The following is a 20,865-nucleotide window of genomic DNA, read 5'->3' as shown; positions in this document are numbered from 1 at the left end:
GAACAAAATGTTAAAATCAAACCGGGGAATAAATTCACACCATTTAAGCTTCTTAGTGGACTCCCAATAGTCAACAGCCTTGTTGACCCAACCCGGCAAATGGGTCCCACTTAAACTCTTGGTTTTTTTATATAATGGGTGAGTATTTGGATACTGTTTATACATTTTATAGAACATTTGCATAATCTAAAGACTCGTATCAAATATTTTTATTATATAATGTATTTTTAGTGAAATCAAAATATAATTGAAGTAATTTAATGAGCATTCACAAAACAAAACAAAAAAAAAAAAAAAAGGGAGATTTATTATAAATCATGACATCGACGGAGAAAAAGGTTGGAACTAACACAAGACAAACGCAGTCTTTGATACATTTTACATTCACTTCAACCAAAACCACTTCTCTCTCTCTCTCTCTCTCTTCACATGACTCGTCCTTTTAGGCTCCTTGGCGCCGCCAACTCCTCGGCCACTACTGAGCCGCCACCTGAACAAGCGGCAACCGTCGACTCCGACTTCGTCGTTATCCTTGCAGCCCTCCTATGTGCCCTTATTTGCGTCCTCGGTCTCATTGCTGTCGCTCGTTGCGCCTGGCTTCGCCGTCTCTCCGGTGCCTTTGCTCCCAATCCCTCTGCTTCATCCCGTCCCACCCCTCCTGCTAACAAGGGCCTTAAGAAGAAGATCCTCAAGTCCCTCCCTAAGGCTACCTTCTCACCTGATTTCTCCGCGAAATTCTCCGATTGCGCGATTTGCCTCACGGAGTTCGCCGCAGGGGACGAAATCCGGGTTCTTCCACAGTGCGGCCATGGCTTCCACGTCGTCTGCATCGACACCTGGCTGGGCTCCCATTCTTCATGCCCTTCCTGCCGTCAGATTCTGGTTGCCAGGTGCCAAAAGTGTGGGGGTTTACCCGGCCCGGGGGCTTCAACTTCCGGAACTAACACTGAGGCTAGATTGAAAGAGCGTGAAGATGATGTGAATAGATTCCTGCCCTAGCCAACCCAAGCCACCTTCTGGGCTCCTCCATTTTTTTTCTTTCTTTTCCAAGTGAAATCATGTTAGGTTAGGTTTTTCATTAGCTAATTACCTCCGCCAATGATTATTATTAATACCACTACTATTCCTAATAGGAACATTTAGGTTTTGATTGATTTGAATTGTATGTAATAGTATTTGATTTGGTGTATTTATGTATGTAAAGTTGAACAGATATATATATATATATATATATATATATATATTTGTGAAATATAATTATAGGCAGAAAATCAGAATATGAAATTCCTGTAAGACGAACTCCTCTCTGTTCCCTTTACCTGAATCATACCCACCATCAAAACATTGCAATTTAGTAATATATAGATGTTATCTGGGCTCATCCATGATATTTTCTTCACTTGTAAAGTATGCATTGTTCTTTGCTTTGATGTGGTCCTCCCAAGTGAATCCGGTTTCAGGCTGGGATTTGATTTAAATATATTCCGATGAAATGAGGGTTGGAAATTTTACCTGTAATAGAAATAATAAAAGGTAAAAAGGGGCATGTGATGAAGAGAAAATATTTGGAAACAGTAGGTGATAAGAGTCCATCTCTTTTGTTTTTCTTCATCACTTTTAGGCTATCTGATTAGCAAAGTATAAAGTGGGTAGCTCAACGTTAAACAAGTGGTTTATGCTTTATTTTTGGCTTTTGGGGAAGGGGGGGTCTTTTATCCTCCCCTTGTTTGGTGGCTGTGGGGCTGGGCAGGGGCATCAAGATTCTTGTTCCACCTCCACTTACTCTTCACTCACTACAGGTTAAAAAGTACCTAAAAATAAAATCATTCCTCTTGGGTTGGATATGTTATTATATTCAGCATTGAAAAAAGCTTTCACTTTCTACATGGGTTAAAAATAGGTCAAAATTAATGAAAACCCAACTTCTTCCCAAGTCCATTGAGTGCAATCCAAGAGATATGATGATGGTGAGCAAAAGGTTTCATTAATTTATTAATTCCAGGATTTAGGAAGATGGAAGGAAAGCAGGCATTTGTTTCCATTCTGAGTAAATGTAACTGATTTTGGCAACTTGTGAAATGGAATTTGTGATTGAAAGGTGGGGGTGGGGTGGGGTGGGTGGTGCTAAAAATTGAATGCATCACTAACGATCATACTTGTATTTATTATTATACACAGGGTGATAGGAACAAAAGTGTATATAACCCACTAACTGGGAATTTTTAAACTAGTAATTAACTCTTCTCTTGACCTAACAAAGATGGTATATTCCAGTCCACTCTTCTTTATGCCTGTTACTATGAAATTTTACTGCATTGGTAAAACATATAATATATGCCTTTGATTTCAAGCCGTCCATTAAAATAAGGTGGATGGTCCACTAATGGAGCAGAATAACCCATCAACTGAGATACGATGGGATTGGAAGTCCTGCCTCTCTCTGACCGTCTTTTATTTTATTATCATAAGAGAACCCTAGTCGTCTAGGCGGCAGGACCTATAAACCACCACATACCTTGTTGATGCAATTATTGTTTATGAAATCCAAGTTAAAAAGGGTGGTTCACCATGTAAAATACACGTAAACTCAATTTCTAGTGGGAAAATTTTATAATTTTAATGTTTGAATAAGAGGATCCCTAATTTTCAAAGCAACAAGAAGGAACAAAAATGATGAAAGCTTAACGGCCGAAATAGAAAAAAGAATTTGACACCATTGAAAGCAGTGTGACTTCACTCATTCTTTGTAGCACCAGCTTGTCTTGCACCAACAGCAAAGAACTCGGTAATGACTTCAAGTGGCATTCCTTTGGTCTCTGGTACTTTCAAGAACACAAACACCCACGATATCAGACATACAACAGCATATATCCCGAAGATGCCCGCTAGGCCTATAGAACTCAGCATCACTGGCAGTGTGTAAGTAACAATGATGTCTCCGATCCAATAAACCAAAGCACAGATTGCAATACAAAGCCCCCGGACCCTTGTTGGAAAGATCTCAGAGCAGAGGATATTTGGTATTGGTCCATAGCCCATCACAAAGCAGCAGAAGTAAACAATAACACATGCAGTTGAGATGGCAGCATTCACAACCGTGCCCAAATCCACAAGTTCACTAAAAACTAGAATGATCAGTGACACTATAAGCACCGGGATCGTCGTGAGTAGCAGCCGCCTGCAAACGATACAAGTATTAGTTTCTTTCCATTTTTAAGGATAAAAAAAGGGAAGGGGTGTTAAGGAGAATATTAAGAGAAACTGAGATTACCTCCTGCCTGATATATCCATGAGTTTCATGGCTACACCTATACAGGGCAGCATCAGCAAGGTTGTAAATGCACTAATAAGAAATGATGCAGAATCTGAACCAAGGCCCAAGTTTGAAAGAAGCACTTCAACACCTGCCTCTTCAAGAATTTGAGGAGTGTAGTAGAGAACTCCATTAATGCCGGAAAACTACATGTGAAGTTCGAAAATTAGTTTAACTTACCATGGGAATCATAATGCAATTAGCCTCAACTGATAAATACAAGATTCAAACTTCTCTGTTTAAAGTACAAATTCACAAACATTGTTATGTAACAAGCTGCCACTGCTGTTTAAAATCTATAAACTTTGTAGAGAAAATGAAGAAGTCCAAAAATATAACTGCTGAGTACCTGCTGAAGAATCTGAATCCCAATCCCAACTAATAAAGCACGTTTGACTCCCGGGTCAAGGAGGGCAGTCCAAACTGGTCCTTCTGAGGCAGTTTCAGCTGGATGAACCATTGCTGGTCCAACAGGATGCTGATCCATAAGCTCCTTGGAATAAAGAGCAGGTTGGCTCACTAGTGCAGCTGCCTGGATAAACTCACCTTCTGCGGGCATATCATTACCTGGAAGTGATACAAGAGAGCCACGTCGAGATCCTGGGATTCCCTCCTCATGCAAATAAATCCTTTTAAACCCTCCTTCCTTCTTTCCATCCTCACCTTCTCGCTCAGACCATTTCCATGCCAACTGCCAACCACCTCCAATCCCTGTACCACCAACTGATTCTGTAACATCTTGCACAAGAGTGCTATGGCGTCTCATGCTTAGAGAACTGATATGGGAAGCTGGGGGAACCATGTCCTTTTCCAAGCTTGTTGTTTGACGTGAGATTAATGGGCTATGCAAATTGTCATCCGATTCTCCTCCTGCAGCATCTGACGCATAGTCCTCACCTTCTCTCTGCAAGCTCTCCTCATCCCATTGTTCATTTCTAGCATGAGGCTCTGCTGTACTAAACATGCTTCCAAAATTCGGAAAAAGCATACTACGCGTGCTCCCTGTCTCGGGAAGCTTTTCATGAACACTACCAAATAATGTCACAAGAGGGTCCATAAGGGGCATACTTTGGTTCACCATGCTTCCGGGGCGAGAGGCAATACTAAGAATGCTTTGTCCAGCGACAGGCTTGGCAACCCAAGACAGGCCCTCTTCCGGTCCATATAGTCTGATTTTGTCTTTATCAGCACCGGGTTCCTGACTTTCATCAAGTTCATCAGCTGGACCTATTATGTACTCTTCTATAGAGGTTTCACCTCCAATGCCAAGGCCCTCAACCAGCAAAGCCATCTCTCCTGTAGACCAAAGAAGTCTCAGTAAGCTCCACACCTTCAATTAGTCTAAAACGAGTTAAATAGGAGGACACAGGAATTTCTGTCATTTTCAATAAACCAAAAAAGAAATGCTAGGGAGGCTTCTTTGTTATTACTTATCAGGCATAAAGATTAGGCAAGTGCGTGCCGTGAAAGGACTTAATAGACAGGAATGGAGAAGATTTTCCTCTCTTTCTTGCCCCCAACATCTATTCTGCACATGATGCCTACCTCGCTAATACTCATGAAAAGGATGCCAACAAAATTAGGAGAAAAGCACTCAAAAATTATTATATTGATGTGAACACCCCAAGGTCAGAAACCCTTCCCAAAAATACAGATAAAACCAACTAACTTTCCAATCCCTTGTATAGTCTACCAATATATAAATCAGACCTGTTCAAGTTTCCGATGACCTACATGCATGCATCATGCCTTTTTGTTTATATCTTAAAGAATAAAAAGATAAATAACAAATGGAGCTTATGCTCATTCATGATTTATGTAACACCTCTCAGTGGATCCAGTAGAGCAAGCAAACAAGTCATACTATTAGCTCCTAGTAGTGTATCTAACCATTCAACAGCCAAGTCCCCTATATTTTCAACATGTTCAAAGGAAAGGGGAGAAAAATGAGGAAAAAAAAAAACCTGAAACATCTTCCCTGCCACGTAATCTCTGAAGAACCTGTTTAGCTTCAAGCATTCTTCCTTTACTCACAAGCCACCGAGGAGATTCAGGCAAATAAAAAACCGTAAAGGCAAAATAGAGGAGAGAAGGGATGGATAGAACCCCAAGCATCAACCTCCAACTTGGTGAGTCCATCAATGACATCCCAAAAACCATACAATAAGATAGAAACATTCCCCCGGAACCAGTGAATTGTGGTAACGTATTTAACAATCCCCTTATCTCAGATGGGGCAGTCTCAGATATATAGACTGGGACAAGAGTCACGGCTAAACCAATTCCAAATCCATCTAATAGCCTGGCTAGGCACAAAATATAGACATTAGGTGACCACAACATTACCAAACCACTGACAAAATAAAGCATTGAAGACATTATCAGCATTGGACGCCGACCAATCCAATCTGATATAGCCCCTGAGCATGTTGTAATAGCTGTTGCTCCTATCAGTGACATAGCCACCACTAGACCTTCAACGCTAGTTCCTAGATTGAGGTCATTCTTAATGTACACAATTGCTCCTGAAAGCACAAATGAATGAAACAAGTACTAGATATTGTTTGTTGGAAGCATGGAAACACCATGATGCTGAGAAGAAATAAGCAGGTAACAAATATAAATGTGAAAGAAGGAAGTACCAGCAATGGTAGCATTATCCCATCCCTGCAAAAAGTTACCAATTGTAGCAGCAATGGCTACAAAAGCAGCACCCCTCATCTCTTTTCAACAATGAATCAAACACCTTGCCTGGAACTTATCTGCAAGCAGAGAAGAAACCTGGATCACAAATCAACCATTCCTCCATCTTTATTTGAAAGACACCAAACATTGATTGCATTTAATCAACCCACCTAGACTCTACCCCAAAATCATCGCAATAGCACATCAACCGCCCCGCCCCCCCAAATACTCAAAAATAAAACAAAACTATTCATTGCACCAAAAATATTTATATCTTTTAGTAGCTGTGAGTAACCTTGTATTGTATGATCCAAAAAGGAGAAGTGAACCTTTTGAGACAGAATTTAAAGTACAGAAGATGGAAATCTATATATTAGAGAGAGAGTTTGAAAAAGAAAACTTTTACTTAAAATTATTGTGAGACAGAGGAAGGGATGGCTGTTGTAACTAGATACTAGCACTAGTACCAGAGAAGAGAAGAAAAGAGTCCTTCCTGTAGTAGCAAGTAAATGAGATTTTGGGGTCTTGAAGTCAAATGCACAACCACCATTCTTCACCATATTGTCAAACAGAAACCACTCAGCCAGTCACTACAAGAGAATCATATAGTACTATGCATACTATATTCTTAATACTTAATCTAGGCTACCCAACCTGAAGGAGCTGGCCAGCTGGGTGAAGGTGGAGAAGAGGGATAAGGATTATCTTGTGCCTAATAGATAGCATATGTGAGATATTATTTTAATAATAACAAAAAACTTATTATATTCCATGCTAACACCAAGACAGTAACAGTGGTAACTTGGTTGTGAATATTTATTGGTTCTCACCCGCTCCACCTTTAAGTGATAATAATTGATAAAGATGCTGCTGCTTCTGCTCAGACTCAGTGGACCTCAGCTAGTACAGATGGATTGCTAAGTTTTGGCTACTGTCTTTTGGATAGAACGGTAATAATGGGGGAAAAGGCAACCTGAACATCAAACTCTGACATATATCTATATAAACTAATAATAAAATGAGTAGGATGGGAATAATAAGAGTGCAAATTAAGATGTATGAAAAGAAGAACGTAGGTTGGGAGTAAGGACGGAAGGTGCAAGACTCTTGGAATAGAAAGTAGAAAGACTATTAGTTATCTGTTTAGTAGTAAATCAATAGTAGAGTGAGACTTTGGAGGGTGCACATGTTTGCCATGTGGATGTCCGCCTTTAGTCACGTTGAGTCTAGAGCTGCCAGATATTACTACTTGTTTGGTTGCCATTTTCTAGTCCTAATTGCACCAAATGTTGTTAAACTACCCATATGTTCATCCCTAAAACTTTTAACATGTTTTTACTTTTTCTGACCGCTTCTTAGTTACTTTATTAATAATTTTAATACTCTTAATTTTATAAAATTATTTTTTAACTCTCCCTTTTGTTTTATGCAAATGTGACCAAAACTCGATTCGACTCGAAAAAATTGAAAAAACAAATCGAATTTCGAGTTAAACGAATCGAGTTATTCGAGTCAACTCGAATTTTTTTTTAAATTTCGAGTTCGAATCGAGTTGAGTTTTCGAATTCGAACAAATCGAATATAAAACTATAATATTTTACATTTTTACCTCAAACTCCCAAACCTTTTTATTTTTCCTTCAAAACTTTTACTCCTTCCCATTCTCCCTCAAAACTTTCACTCTCCTCCCATCCCCCCATCCACCCAAATTTCATTTATCACCAAAATTTTACTCTCCCATTTACTTTTTCTCAAAATTTTACTTCCAAAAACCCTCAAAACTTTTTATTTTCCCCTAAAATTCTTACTCCCTCCCACTATCCCCCTGAAGCTTTTACTCCCTTCCCATCCCACCCCCCATCTACCCCAAACCCATCCCCAGCCCCCAATTTTTTTAATATTTTCCCTCCAAAATTCTACTTCCCCTATTTACTTTCCCTCAAACTTTTACTCCCCAAAACATTTTATTTTCCCCCTAAATTTTTATTTCTCACCCTCTACTCCCAAATAAAAAATCAAAATTATCCAAAAAAACCCCTAAACATAAATGGTAATAATTTTTTTTATATCTACTATTTATATTATTAAATTAAATTTCACATTTTATATTATTTATATTATTGAATTGTTTAGTCATATTAAATAGTTATATTAAAATTGAATTATTAATGATGTCATACAATATTCAGTATTAAAATTTTATATTGGTATCAATTTTAAATTTTATCTTTAAAATAACTTTTATTAAAAACCACATTTTACATTTAATATATTTTTTAATTCCAAAATACATAGTGACAAGAATCTGCAGATAATTGAAACAACTAAGCAAGCAAAGAAGCTAACCCGTATATAAAAGATTAATAAATAAATTATGAGGTGATGAGAGTTAATAAAAAATTTGATTACGGTGGACAAATTTTATTACGGTGGGTGACAGTGGTTACAAGGACCCAAAATTATTTTTTAAAAATTTAACTTGAACAAATATAATCTATTCGATTTGATTCGAACTTCATCTCACTCGACTCGATTCGAGAATTTTAAATCAAATTAGGATGATAAAATATGATTTGTCAACTCAATTAACTCGAAATTTTTTCATTTGATTCGATCGAACGCTCACCACTAGTTTTATGCATTTAATATTTAATTAGTTTTTAAAAATAATGTATTTTTAATTACAATAATTAATGCAAAATAATATTTTTTTATTTGAATCATTAAATATAATAAAATATATAATTTTTTAATTAAAATATTATAATTAAAAATGTAAATAATAATTAAAGCATTTTAACATATTCAACATACAATATGCAAATTTAGTTTCTATAATTAATGCAAAGTAGCATTACTCTGAATAATAACTAATCAACATAATTAATTCTAATATTAATTAAGTGATAATCAATATGCTTAAAATCATATTCAAATAATAACTCTATTTTACATCAAAAAATTTGCACAACTTTTGTTTATATCAATTAATAATTCTAGATTAAATATTATGGTTATTTTTAAATGTAAATTTAGTAATATGATGAAAAAGAAAGGGTATTCTCATTAGTTTAAAAGTTTATTCAAACTTGTGTTTTTATATTTTATATTTATTCAATTTAAATAAATAATTTATTAGAATATATTTTTTACATTACTTAATTAAGAGTATTTTATCTTATATTTTCATTTAATATTTTTGTTTTAGAATTAAATTAGTGAAAATAAAATTTATACTTACTAATTTAAAATATTACCTAATTCTCTTTGTATTTATTTATAAACCAATAAAAGGAAAATATAATAAATATTAAATGTTTTAGGAGTCAATAAAATTTTGTTGTTTTTATTTGTATTTTAGAGAATGAAAACAAATTGCCAAAAGAATGCGAAGAAAGAAACAAAAGAATGCGAAGAAAGAAAAATATTATTAAAATATAAATGTCAATTAATTCAATAATTTATAAAATATATTATTTAATTATATAAAACAAAAATGAAAAGTTGAAATATGTTGGGTAAACTGTATCATTAGTTACTAAACTATAGGTAAATTTTTATTTTGGTCACTTAATTAAAAATAATTATAATTTAATCACTGAATTATTCAAAAATTTATCTCGATCTAATTGTTCACGTATATTATCCTTAGGAACTCTACCTTGCTCCCAAGTCAATCATAGTCCTTAGAAACCCAAATCACTTAAATCAAAATCCCCCAAGCCAGTGGCGTATCTAAGGGAGCTGGCATGGCCCCCAGCCCCCCCTAAAATGGAAAATTAGGTCCTAACTTCTTAAAAATTATAAAAAAATAAACTATTAAAAGTTACAGTCTAATTTCGATTCGCTGATGAAAGATGTTGTATTTTGTAATTAACCACTAACCAAACTATTTAGCCATACGATCTAAACACAGAAATAGGTCCTCTCTAAATCAACAAAAAATTATTATTAAAAATCCAAGGCCCTCATCCTCATAAATTGAAAATGAGATAGATTCATAGCATTGATGTGCCGTGCCTCCTCTTTCTCATCATCAATTATCAAACAAAAAGAAATAATATATACTATAAAACTCCATTTTCGACTACAATCTATATTAATTAAAGGCATTAAGAACTTTCATTTTTAATATTCATTCATGATTCATTGAGTTCAAATCAAGAAATAATTCCATTAATGTTTCGTTTGAATTTTGAAAGATATTAAACATTTATATTTCATTTAAATATTTAAAATATGACAACAAAATTGATAAGACCATGTGGGGACCACTGTCCCCTTTGCATTTAACCCAACTCTCGGATTCAATAATAATAACTACGATGTTCAGAACGCGCTCGATTGATCGACTGGGGTGGACATAGATGGAAATATTAAAATTTAAGCTTGACTCATTTTATTTTTTATATAAAAATTTAAAAATAGAATTCATCAAAATATTAATATTATTAAAATAAATGTTTCTCAACAAATTGAAAATAAATTAAAAAAATAGTAAAATTAAGAATAAAACAAGAGTTATACAATATCCAAATAATAATAACAAAATAGTAGCAACATAATAGTCAAATGACAGCAAAATAATAGAAAAACAACAACAAAATAGCAGGGATTCTTTTTTTGCAAATTCAGGTCAGGCCAGGCTGGTCCTGAGCCAAAAAATCTTACCCGAGGCCTAACATGTTTCCTAAATGGGCTTTTTTTTCTCAAACACAATTTTTAAACTTATATTTTTTGCTCAAACTCTTCCACTTTTTAAGTGGGCCACTGACCCATGGACAAGTCTGACTACAACTATGGTAATCTCATGCTTTGCATTGGATGAATTAATTGTTTGTATTAAATTATAGAGTAAAAAAAAATTTAAAGATTAAATTATGTTCTAAGTTTCTATACGCTTCGTATATTTGTAATTTAGTCTCCTACTTTTATTTTCAGGATTTTTATCTCTCTACTTTCGATATTTAAAATTCAAGTCTAGTAGTCATCGTCATTAAAATTCCTTTTCGGATTTACTAGCGTGTCATTTTGAAAGAAAAATATTTATTTGATAATCGTGTAACAATAAAAATAATGTTGAAAATGTTGATTAATGGCTAGTTCTACATCATTGATACGATTGAAAAATGCTTTTAGAAAAAAGTGTTTTAAAGAGTATGGTAAAAAGTGTTGTAAAAGTGTGATTTGTAAATTTTATTATTCTTCATTGAAGGTTAAAATATCTCTTTTGGACATATTAGTGAAAAATTAAAATTATTTAAGTTATATGATATTTAAATAATTTAATATAATAGTACATGAAGTATAAATTTTACATACCTTTTAATTAATCAATATAAATTATTTATAAAATTAATCATACATAAAAAATTTAAAACTTAAATCTAATAATAAATTATTTTTAAAACATTAATATACTGATACATTAAATACAATTTAATTTAATTTTTATATGTCTTTTAAATAAATAATATAATTAAGGGTATTTTAATAATTTTCACTTCCAAACTATTAAGAAAAGAAGCTTAAAGAGTTGAATGAATAACTGTTAATTCCTTTGAGTAAAAATGCAAGAAATATATACGAAAATATAACTAACACTATAACTAATTACATACTGTTACTTAATTTCTAACTAACTATACAAATGTTGGTACAACAGCTTTACACTCTCAACATGCCCCTCAAGTTGGAGGATGAAAATGTCTTTCATTCCCAACTTGGTACTAAGTATTTGTGCCGAGGAATGCTTAATCCTTTAGTGAGTAAATCGCCATTTGTTCATTTGTTGAGATGTGCTTTGTTTCCACGTCACCTTTTGAATTTTCTCTCGAATAAAATGACAATCTATCTCAATGTGCTTTGTTCTTTCATGGAAGACCGGATTTGAAGCTATTTGAAGGGCAGCTTGATTGTCACAATGTAACAACATTGGTTTTGAAATTTTAACTCCCAACTCAGCTAATAAACCTTTCAACCAGACTAGCTCTGAATCTGTGGTAGCCATATTTCGTATTCGCGCTTCGCAGATGATCTAGATACCGTGATTACATTTCTTGGATTTCCGTGAAATCAAAGAATTTCCAGCTTGACACAATATCCTCAGAATCGACTTTCTAGTCATGTTGCATGAAGCCCAATCGAGTCACAATATACATGTATATCTGCTGCTCCTTCGCTTGTGAGAAAATACCTTGACCAGATTCTTCTTGAGGTATCTCACAATCACGCAGCGACCTCATAATGTTCCTTCTTCGGTTTCGCATAAACCGACTAAGGTGTCTGACTCCAAATGCAATATCTGGTCTAGTATTGGTGAGATATAGGAGTCTTCCTATTAATCTTTGATATATGCTTGCATCTTCTAATTTCAGATTCAGATCGTGTATGTCTAGTCTCGCATCATATTCCAGACTTGTCATTTTTAGATTCTGCTCCAAGGGTGTATTTGCAGGCTTTGCATTTGTCAAACCAAGATCATTAATAAGTTCAAGAACATATTTTCTCTGATTCATAATGATACCCTCTTTAGATCTTGCTATTTCTATGCCAAGGAAATACTTGAGAGTACCCAAATTCTTCATTTTGAAATTCTGATGAAGAGTTGCTTGTAAGTCTTCAATTAAGGATTTGTCATTCCCAGTGATCAAGAGATCATCAACATAAATGAGCAAAATAACAACTTTGCTACCAGACGATTTGATGAACATAGAGTAGTCATGCTTACTTTGAACATAACCGGTGTTGATGAGAGCCTCACTGAGCTTCAAATTCCATTGCCTTGAGGCTGTTTTAATCCATAAAGGATTTGAGCGGTCTACATACATGATTGCCCCCTGGAGTGCCAAATCCCTGAGGTAAGTGCATGTAAACTTCTTCATGAAGGTCACCTTGAAGAAATGCATTATAGACATCCATTTGAATGAGAGGCCAGTCAAATAAAGCATCAAGAGCAATAACAATTCGGACTGTAACCTGCTTAACAACTGGGGAAAACGTGTCCTGAAAATCAATACCTTCCTTTTGACTATAGCCTTTAGCCACTAATCTGGCTTTATAGCGTTCAATAGTGCCATCTGAATGGTATTTGATTCGAAAAACCCATTTGCAGCCAATGGGACGTTTTCCTGGTGGGAGTGGAACAACCTCCCAAGTTGAGTTTGCTTCTAAAGCTTGAATTTCTGTTGCATCATGACTTTCCAACAATCATGTTGAATGGCCTCTTGGTAGGTTCGAGGTTCAGAGGTGGTAGAGATGGAAGCAACGAAACATTGAGTGTGTAAAGGTAAGTGATGACATGTTATAAAGTTGGAGATTGAATACTGACCTTGTGCAGTAGTAGAAGATGATGAAGAAGTAGGACAAATGTAATCTTGCATCCAGACAGGTGGTTTGGTGTTTCGAGTGCTTCTTCGAGAAGGATAAGAGGGTAAGGAAGATGTTGGTAGGGTAGAAGAAAAAGAGGAAGTAGGGAGGGAAGGTGGTGGTGGTGGTGTTGAAGTGGTTAAAAGAAAATCAGGATCATGCAAAGAACCAAATGTAAGGTGACAGACTACGTTCATTGGAACTTAGTGAGTTCCCAATAGACATAACATGATTATCAAGTTACCCCTGATCAAATCGAAGATAAAGACATTTATTGGACTCCGCCCTATAGTAACATTACGCCAATTTACCAATACATTTCTCTAGCGCACACCCCATAATTATAACACACAAACCCTTCAGCTGACACATGCCAATAACGTATATACAGTTTTCTTAATCATGTATGTTTACTTGTGATCCAACATTGTACCAGCCTCAAACTCATAATTCAGAAATCAAAATCGCATATCAATCATAATCATAGTATTATTCATATTCTTATCATATTAAACACGTGTTCTTCCTCAAGGTCGGGCTGTGATCTGCCAGTTCAGTTTAGAATAAAGCTGCTCCACCAAAGGCATCACAAATAAAGCTTTTTTTCCATATTTTCACATTTCACAGATAGTTTGGTACTGGTCTAGCACACAAGTTGGGTATTAACCGTGACCATGACCATGTACACACAACACTAACTCATCAATACACAACACATCGACATATATTCCGCTGAGACAACTTACCTTACACAACTCTATACCAAAGAGTTTTTAAAACCCAAAGGAAGCAAAAGGAACTCACCAAAACCTTCAGGATAGAATCTACTCTATTGGTCATTTGCCTCGATCCCTTGGACCTTATCTAGCTTCTTGAGCTAAATAAGAAATAATCATAGTTATCATACCATTCTACTATAAATTGATCATGCATGTACTAGAGTAAAGACGTAAATCTCATTGACAACAACCTAAGGGTTTCCCAGAAATTACCAGTCTGTTGGTACTTATCAATGACGTTTGATAAGCTTCTAGAAATTTTCCTCGTCTCCTCTAAAGAAGATAACTTAAAAGAAATTTCTTAAGGATGTAGGAGAGAACATAGAGAGAAAAACAAAAAAGTAAAACATGTTAATTATAAACACCCTTTTATAGCACAAACAACAGTGATAAGCTTAGTGGAAAGGTCTGAGACCCCATTATCGACCTTGAATTCAGAGACTAAGTTTGCCTAATAACATTTGAAATTTAACCCTTGCCAAAAGTAACTACCACCACTAATCAGAGTGGTAAAACATTGCTTGCACACTTAGGCAACCAACTAAACAGGTCATTCGGTTACCTAAACATATCAAGTTGTCATCTACAGTATTCTAGTTCAATTCCAACTAGGTTTGAAATGAACTCTAAATATGCTCACCGAGCTATCGTTTCTACATAAAACAATCTTATCACTTCGCAGACTAACAAATTTGCTCAGAACATCTGGGGTTGGCAGACAGCCTTATAAAAGAGTCCGTCAAACCCTAGAGTTTGCCAACCTTAGAGTTCACCAAATGGTGAATTCCACCAAGGTGAACCTCACAATGGCGTACTGAAGAATTCAAGAAACACGCCAGCCCAACTCTTAAGCCAATAATTCACCCCAATACCACTCTGACTTATTCAATTATACGCCAAAAGAATATTGGTATGATCTATGCCATGCAGGCGGTTATAGCTCACTTCAATTAAGGCTTTTTTTTTATTCCTACAATCCTTGTTGATATTAAAGAAGTATCAAAGGCCCTAAGGAACATATTGAGTACGGACAGATAAAATTTCTAAGGCTTTAATAGTAAAATGGTTCTTGAACCTTGAAATATTTTTGGTCAAAAGTAATCCCTAAAATTTGATTTTGTCAAATGCTTTAGCCCAAAATGTAGCACCATTAAAAAAAAAATACATTTTGCACTTAACAATAATTAAATCATCATTATCACTCATACAACAAGTTGAAAATGAATAAAATTAAACTTACCCACCCAAATTCATCATGATAATTTCTTCCTTATACATATCAACAAAAGCAAACAAGATTTGTTCTCAGTCCATTGCTATTACCATCATGTTAAGCCACAGATTTATTGGAAGATGAATAGTTTTATACCCTCAATTGACTCTCATTTTTGTGTCACAAAGATATTCTAAGTTTAATTGACAGCTAGTTCTTAAATCTTAGTTCCTATTCAAGACTTGTTGGAAGTTGAGTTCCTTATTAATAGGAGCTAGAGTCACTTGGGATTATATTAATAAGATACTTGGAGAGAGAGCACAAAATGGGTAGGTGGTGATTGATAGTTTCATTTTTTTCTCCTGTGAGATAGCAAGTTGATTGTTTCAGATAGGGTTTGCATACCACCTACTTCTGTATCTCTTCATCATCCTATTCGTTTGCACCACCAATGTCTTCAGCACTGACCAACCTTTGTTCTTTCTACATTCCTAGCCCTCCAGCAGTTGCCTTCTTCATTTTACACTCTGGTAAAGAGAATGACTAAAGCAAAACAACTTCACTAACTCCGATCACACCCAACACCCACAATAATTTGCCTTGGGAAAAAGACTTGCACACTCCCAAAGTTGACATCTTCCATTGGTTTCAATGAAACCCAAGTCGTACTGGGCGGGTGTTTGTCTTTGTATTGGGTGAAATGTCATCTAAATGATCATATTTTTAGATGTTTATTGTAAGGGTTTAATGAAATTTTAAAGACGTATGGGGTCAGAGGCCCCTGTTAGGTCTCTTAACTTCCTCCCTGTACATAATATATAAATTTTATTATAAAGTTAAATTTAATGTAATAACACTTTATATATCTATTAAATTATGTAACAGGGTGAACAGTAACAAACATATTTATAAAAAGGTATAATAATTTATTTGGCCCTCTAATTTTACAAAAAAAATTATTTTAGCCTTCATTTATTTTTTTTTTCGCTTTTTTTTAGTATTTGTTAACTTTTTTGACATGGCATACACGTAAATTGCCACGTGGATGCCACGCCATGAATTAATTAATTTTTTTAAAATTTTAAAAAATTAAAAAATATATTTTAAAATTTTAAAATTAATTATTAATTTTTTATATTTTTAATTTTTAAAAGAAGTAATTAATTGTTAATGTAGCATACACGTGGTTGCCACATCAGCAAAATTAAATGATGTAAAATGATAATTCAGTCATTATCTAATTGCATGGTGTCTCGACATCTCTACATGGCTAATGCAAAATTGTAAAGTGAGGCTTTTTTAAATTATTTATGGAATTATTAGAAAACTATAAATTTTATTTTTCGATTCAAAATTATCTAACTACTATAATTAATCTCTTTTAATTGAAAAATAGCTAATCCAATTAAATTTTTGAGACATTGTTAATTTTAAGTAAGATTTTATCATGCAACAGAAACTGGAATAGTTAACATTATTTTACAAGCAATATACACATTTGGAAAGGAATCAAGTCTTTTATATAATTTATGTTAACTGGGGTGTCATTTTTAATTTGATAATTTCTTTCCAAATTTTCAATTCTAAAACAAATCCAATCCATAAATATCTGTGTGACTTCCATGTTTTAAAACTTTAATTTCTCTACATTGAATAAAAACAAACCAAAAAAATCATATATTTTAAATTATTCAAATCTTTTTGGAGAGAAAAGTTGTTTGGTCTACTATGTATAAAAAATAATCGATTCTAAAATATTCTTGAGGAGATTTTATTGTTTCATTATAAACATTTTTCATCTACATTTTCACGAAATTTAGGCTTTATTTCCATCTCAATAGCTATTTCCGTCTTCCTTATATTTTTCGAAAAAAATGAAAGAAGAACTTTTAATTATTTTATAGCTACATCAATTTGCATATATTTCGATTCTAAATTTTTGCTAACAAATATGACTGCCCGACAAAAACTCAAAATTTTCAAGCTCATTTGTTGTTAAACATTCAACTTCACTTTTGACTTAAAGATCATCACTAACTTCAACTAATTCCAATAAAATATCCCTTATTTGTGGAGCTTGAAATCTTTAACTTCAACACTTTTAATATGGATTTCTCAACATGTTCATGATAATAATTTAAAAGTTAGGCTTGATATATGATCTTATAGAATTTTTCATCTTTTCGTTGAAGAAGGAAATAATTAGTATATTCATTGTAGTACTCCAAAAAACTATGCAGCTTTAGAACAAGAACTAAGCCATATCACAAAGTACTGAATTTAGATGATGACGACATGGAGTGTAAAATGATCCAGGATTAATATCGAAAAATCTTTTTTGCACTCCTTAATATTTTCCTTTCATATTAGATCTGTTATGTATGTAAAATCATAAATTTAGTTCAACTTTCAATCAAAAAAAGTTTAAACTTTTTACTTCTATTTAACAATTAGTTATGAGTTATGCATATAATATATAATTATATTACGTAGGGCTTATGTTTTCGGCTGCCTATTTGCTTTACCTTTGATACACTCTTATTTAATTGAATTGGTACTTGATTAATTCATCTCACTAATTTAATTAAAAGCTTAATATATAACTAAATTTTATCACTAACACAATACGAAATATAGCAATTTTATAATAAATTAATAATAAAATTAATTGAAATTGGAAATTTTAATAAAATGCATGACATCATGAGCTCATTATATATTTTTTTAAATTTATAAAAAATTAAAATGATACATAATATTTTTTTTACTTGTAAATGACACAGACGCTGAGGTGGGGAGCAAAATGGGAGGCCCACATGAAAGTGGAGGGAGGAGAAACTTGGAATAGATAAAAGCCCAATCCAAAACTAGATTGAAGTGATATCACTTGTCATCACAAAACATTCACAACATCAGCCAGCCGCCGGAGAAACTTAAACAACCCAAAAACAAACAGAAAAACAAAATGGTGCTGCTGAAGGGACAGCCTTTGGTCGCAAGACTGGCTGCTTTTTCCAAATACGTAGTCCTTCCTGGATCCATGGTTGCTGCTATTATTTACTCCCCTCCCAACTATGATTCTCCCAAGAAGGGCGAATCCCCCAATTAATTTTTCTCTCCTGGTTTGTATTTTTACCCCCCCCCCTTCTTTTTTCTGGAAAAGCAAAAAGTCGATTCTGCTTTGGTTAGGGTTTTACCTATTGTATTTATGATCACTTGCGTTTCGGCTCTTAATTACTGTCTTTGATTATTGTGAAAAACGGATCTGATTGCGATTTGATAACAGTTATATCGCCCCGCTTGCTCTGCAAATTCAATTTGCATATCGCCTTTCCTTAATCTGTTTTCCTTTTAGCCTAGGTCTGCGACGGCAAAGACCCCCTCTTCTAATCTGAAATATTGACCATCCAAAAGTGTCATAAAACTTTGTTGACTGGATTGATTTTCCCTACTCCTTATCATTGGTTGATTATTGGGTGCTAAGTCAGCCTGCCTGCCATTCGTGAGGCTTTAATCTCTTTCCTCTGGATTTTTTTTGGGGGGGGGGGGATCCTTTCCTTAGGAAGTTACTATATGGTTTCTGCCTATGTTCCCGGGAACGTGAATCAATATGAAACCTAATTCGATAGGAACTAAAAACAATTTATTGGAATCTAAAACGTTTTCTGGAATTTATGTATAGTTTTCGTGTTTATATAAATATATAATTCTAAATAAATTCTTAAGTGTGTTTTATTCAATAATCTTATAATAAACCATATATGCTAATTGGACTGCTAGGCTTTTTGATTGGGATCATGCATACCAATTAGAAAATTGCTAGGTAGAAAGCGATTTCTGGTGACAAAGTTTCTGTTGAGTGATTCATTTCTTTCAAAGACTCTGATATGCTCTATAGAATAACACATGTACCAGAGATCAGATTCAGACATATTCCTTATGTTTTATGCATTTTGCAACTGGGATTTTACCATACCTTCTAGTTGGTTAACTCATGCTGCAATTCTAATGGTTTGCCCTACCGATAGCTGGGTAGGCAGTATTTAAGGAAGCATGATCTAGATTTATTCATTATTGACAACACATTTTGTAAACAGGCCATTGCTTTTATTTATCTGATTGTTGTTGCTTTTAGCCGAATTTGTTGTTTCCTCCTTTGGAACAACTGTAAGGTCGTCCAACCTGTAGGTATATATATAGAAGGCTATTTCAGTGAATTTTGAAATGCATCTAGGACTAATTTGTTTTTATTACAAGCTTAATGAATAGAAGTTATTTTGGGAAGAAAACTTTGAAACATTAGGTTTTGCTCATTGTAGTACTGTGCGAAGTGCTATGTTTTCAAGGGATAAGTAAAACATGCAGCTAACTGAATATACTGTTGGATTCTCACTGACTATTTACGTAATTTTCTTGATGCAGGTATCTCTTTCCATTAATGGGGTTTTCTGCAAGATGTCTGCATACTGTTTCTAGGTTTGTAGAGGGTTGAACGCATTTTATTTGCCTTTAGAAGAACTTTTCTGTTATGAATCTTCCCTTCTTCTCAGACTTTGTCAAAAGAATAAGATATTATGTAATGAATACAAGAATGCCCCATTCGTAACCCTGCCGAATAATTTGGATTATTATGTTGTTATTTGGTCCTCTGTGCTATACTATGGATTCAGCTTGCCTTAGAATTCAGATTGTTGAGCATGAAATTTGCTATTATATGCTCACATTCAGCTGGAAATTGCGAATTATCTGCAATGTTGCTCTTTTATTATGTGAAGAGCACAAAAGAATTTGGTAAAACGCGGCTTCTAATTTAACTAGCTCTCATCGATATAGATCATGTAAAGTTTGACTTAGGGTCTGTTTGATTGACGGAATTGATTTTTCGGAAAATCATTTCCAACTTTTCCAGCGTTTGATTGGCGGAAAACATTTTCTATTTGGAAAATGAACTCCAAAACAAGGGAAAATGGGTTACATTTTAGGGAAAATGTCTTACCCTTTCAATTTCCGTAAGACATTTTCCATGCTTTTCTCTCTATCGCCTCCTTCATTCCTTCCTTCATTTCCGGTAGAAAATTGTTTATGTTTATCGATTTTCCAGTAACTTGTTTTTTTAATTATTCAATACTTATTTTTTTAATACAATTACAAATAATTTATTTGATATTAGTTTTTTCAATTTATAACGATTAATATTGTAGCTTAATAATTGAGTATTATTATAAATAAATCATTGCAATATATGTAAAAATAATTTAAAATATAAAATTTATTAATATATATTAATATATGTAAAATAATTTTTCAAAAATATTTTTAAAAATCGCCAAGCAGCAGAAAATATTTTACATGATTCAACCAAACACCGTAAAATATTTTTCAGAAATCATTTTTAGAAAAGTAAAATATTTTCCAGAAATCATTTTACGGAAAATATTTTACTGACAATCAAATAGACCCTTAATGTAAAAAAAAAGGATAAAATACACCATTAGTTACTAAACTAT

General features: G+C 33.8%; 2 protein-coding genes and 1 long non-coding RNA gene across 7 annotated transcripts; 2 read left to right on the top strand and 1 right to left on the bottom strand.

Annotated features, from left to right (window-relative positions):
• Window positions 1-329: 329 nt before the first annotated feature.
• LOC105783349 (RING-H2 finger protein ATL80) lies at window positions 330-1,213 on the top strand. Its single transcript, XM_012608756.2, has one exon. The coding sequence runs from the start codon at window positions 430-432 to the stop codon at window positions 997-999; it is 570 nt and encodes a 189-aa protein (XP_012464210.1). The 5' UTR covers window positions 330-429; the 3' UTR covers window positions 1,000-1,213.
• Window positions 1,214-2,582: 1,369 nt separating this feature from the next.
• On the bottom strand, window positions 2,583-6,847 carry LOC105783324 (monosaccharide-sensing protein 2). 5 transcript variants are annotated; one of them, XM_052632009.1, is made up of 6 exons: window positions 6,829-6,847; window positions 5,956-6,075; window positions 5,278-5,838; window positions 3,663-4,609; window positions 3,272-3,459; window positions 2,583-3,178 (listed from the first exon to the last, which is right to left on the bottom strand). In XM_052632009.1, the coding sequence occupies exons 2-6, from the start codon at window positions 6,032-6,034 to the stop codon at window positions 2,734-2,736; spliced, it is 2,220 nt and encodes a 739-aa protein (XP_052487969.1). In that variant the 5' UTR covers window positions 6,035-6,075; window positions 6,829-6,847; the 3' UTR covers window positions 2,583-2,733. The 5 variants fall into 5 exon arrangements, with proteins under 5 accessions (XP_052487969.1, XP_012464166.1, XP_012464183.1 ...); XM_012608712.2 differs by lacking the exon at window positions 6,829-6,847 and adding an exon at window positions 6,294-6,727; XM_012608729.2 differs by lacking the exon at window positions 6,829-6,847 and adding an exon at window positions 6,405-6,727.
• Window positions 6,848-18,163: 11,316 nt separating this feature from the next.
• On the top strand, window positions 18,164-20,040 carry LOC105783313 (uncharacterized). Its single transcript, XR_001130046.2, has 2 exons — window positions 18,164-18,480; window positions 19,781-20,040. It is a non-coding gene; the product is annotated as an uncharacterized LOC105783313 (long non-coding RNA).
• Window positions 20,041-20,865: the final 825 nt, after the last annotated feature.

Source organism: Gossypium raimondii, chromosome 1 (genome assembly GCF_025698545.1).
Source record: "Gossypium raimondii isolate GPD5lz chromosome 1, ASM2569854v1, whole genome shotgun sequence".
Lineage (NCBI taxonomy): Eukaryota > Viridiplantae > Streptophyta > Magnoliopsida > Malvales > Malvaceae > Gossypium > Gossypium raimondii.
Note: the sequence above shows the minus strand (reverse complement) of the source record. Positions and strands in the feature narration are given on the sequence as shown.

Excerpts from the sequence above, each read along its gene's own strand:
- LOC105783349 (XM_012608756.2), top strand. The coding sequence starts at position 430 with ATGACTCGTCCTTTTAGGCTCCTTGGCGCCGCCAACTCCTCGGCCACT.
- LOC105783324 (XM_052632009.1), bottom strand. The coding sequence starts at position 6,034 with ATGAGGGGTGCTGCTTTTGTAGCCATTGCTGCTACAATTGGTAACTTT. Across the intron at positions 5,839-5,955 it reads GGATAATGCTACCATTGCTG|GAGCAATTGTGTACATTAAG; the intron begins GTACTTCCTTCT and ends TTGTGCTTTCAG. Across the intron at positions 3,460-3,662 it reads GGATTCAGATTCTTCAGCAG|TTTTCCGGCATTAATGGAGT; the intron begins GTACTCAGCAGT and ends CTTCACATGTAG.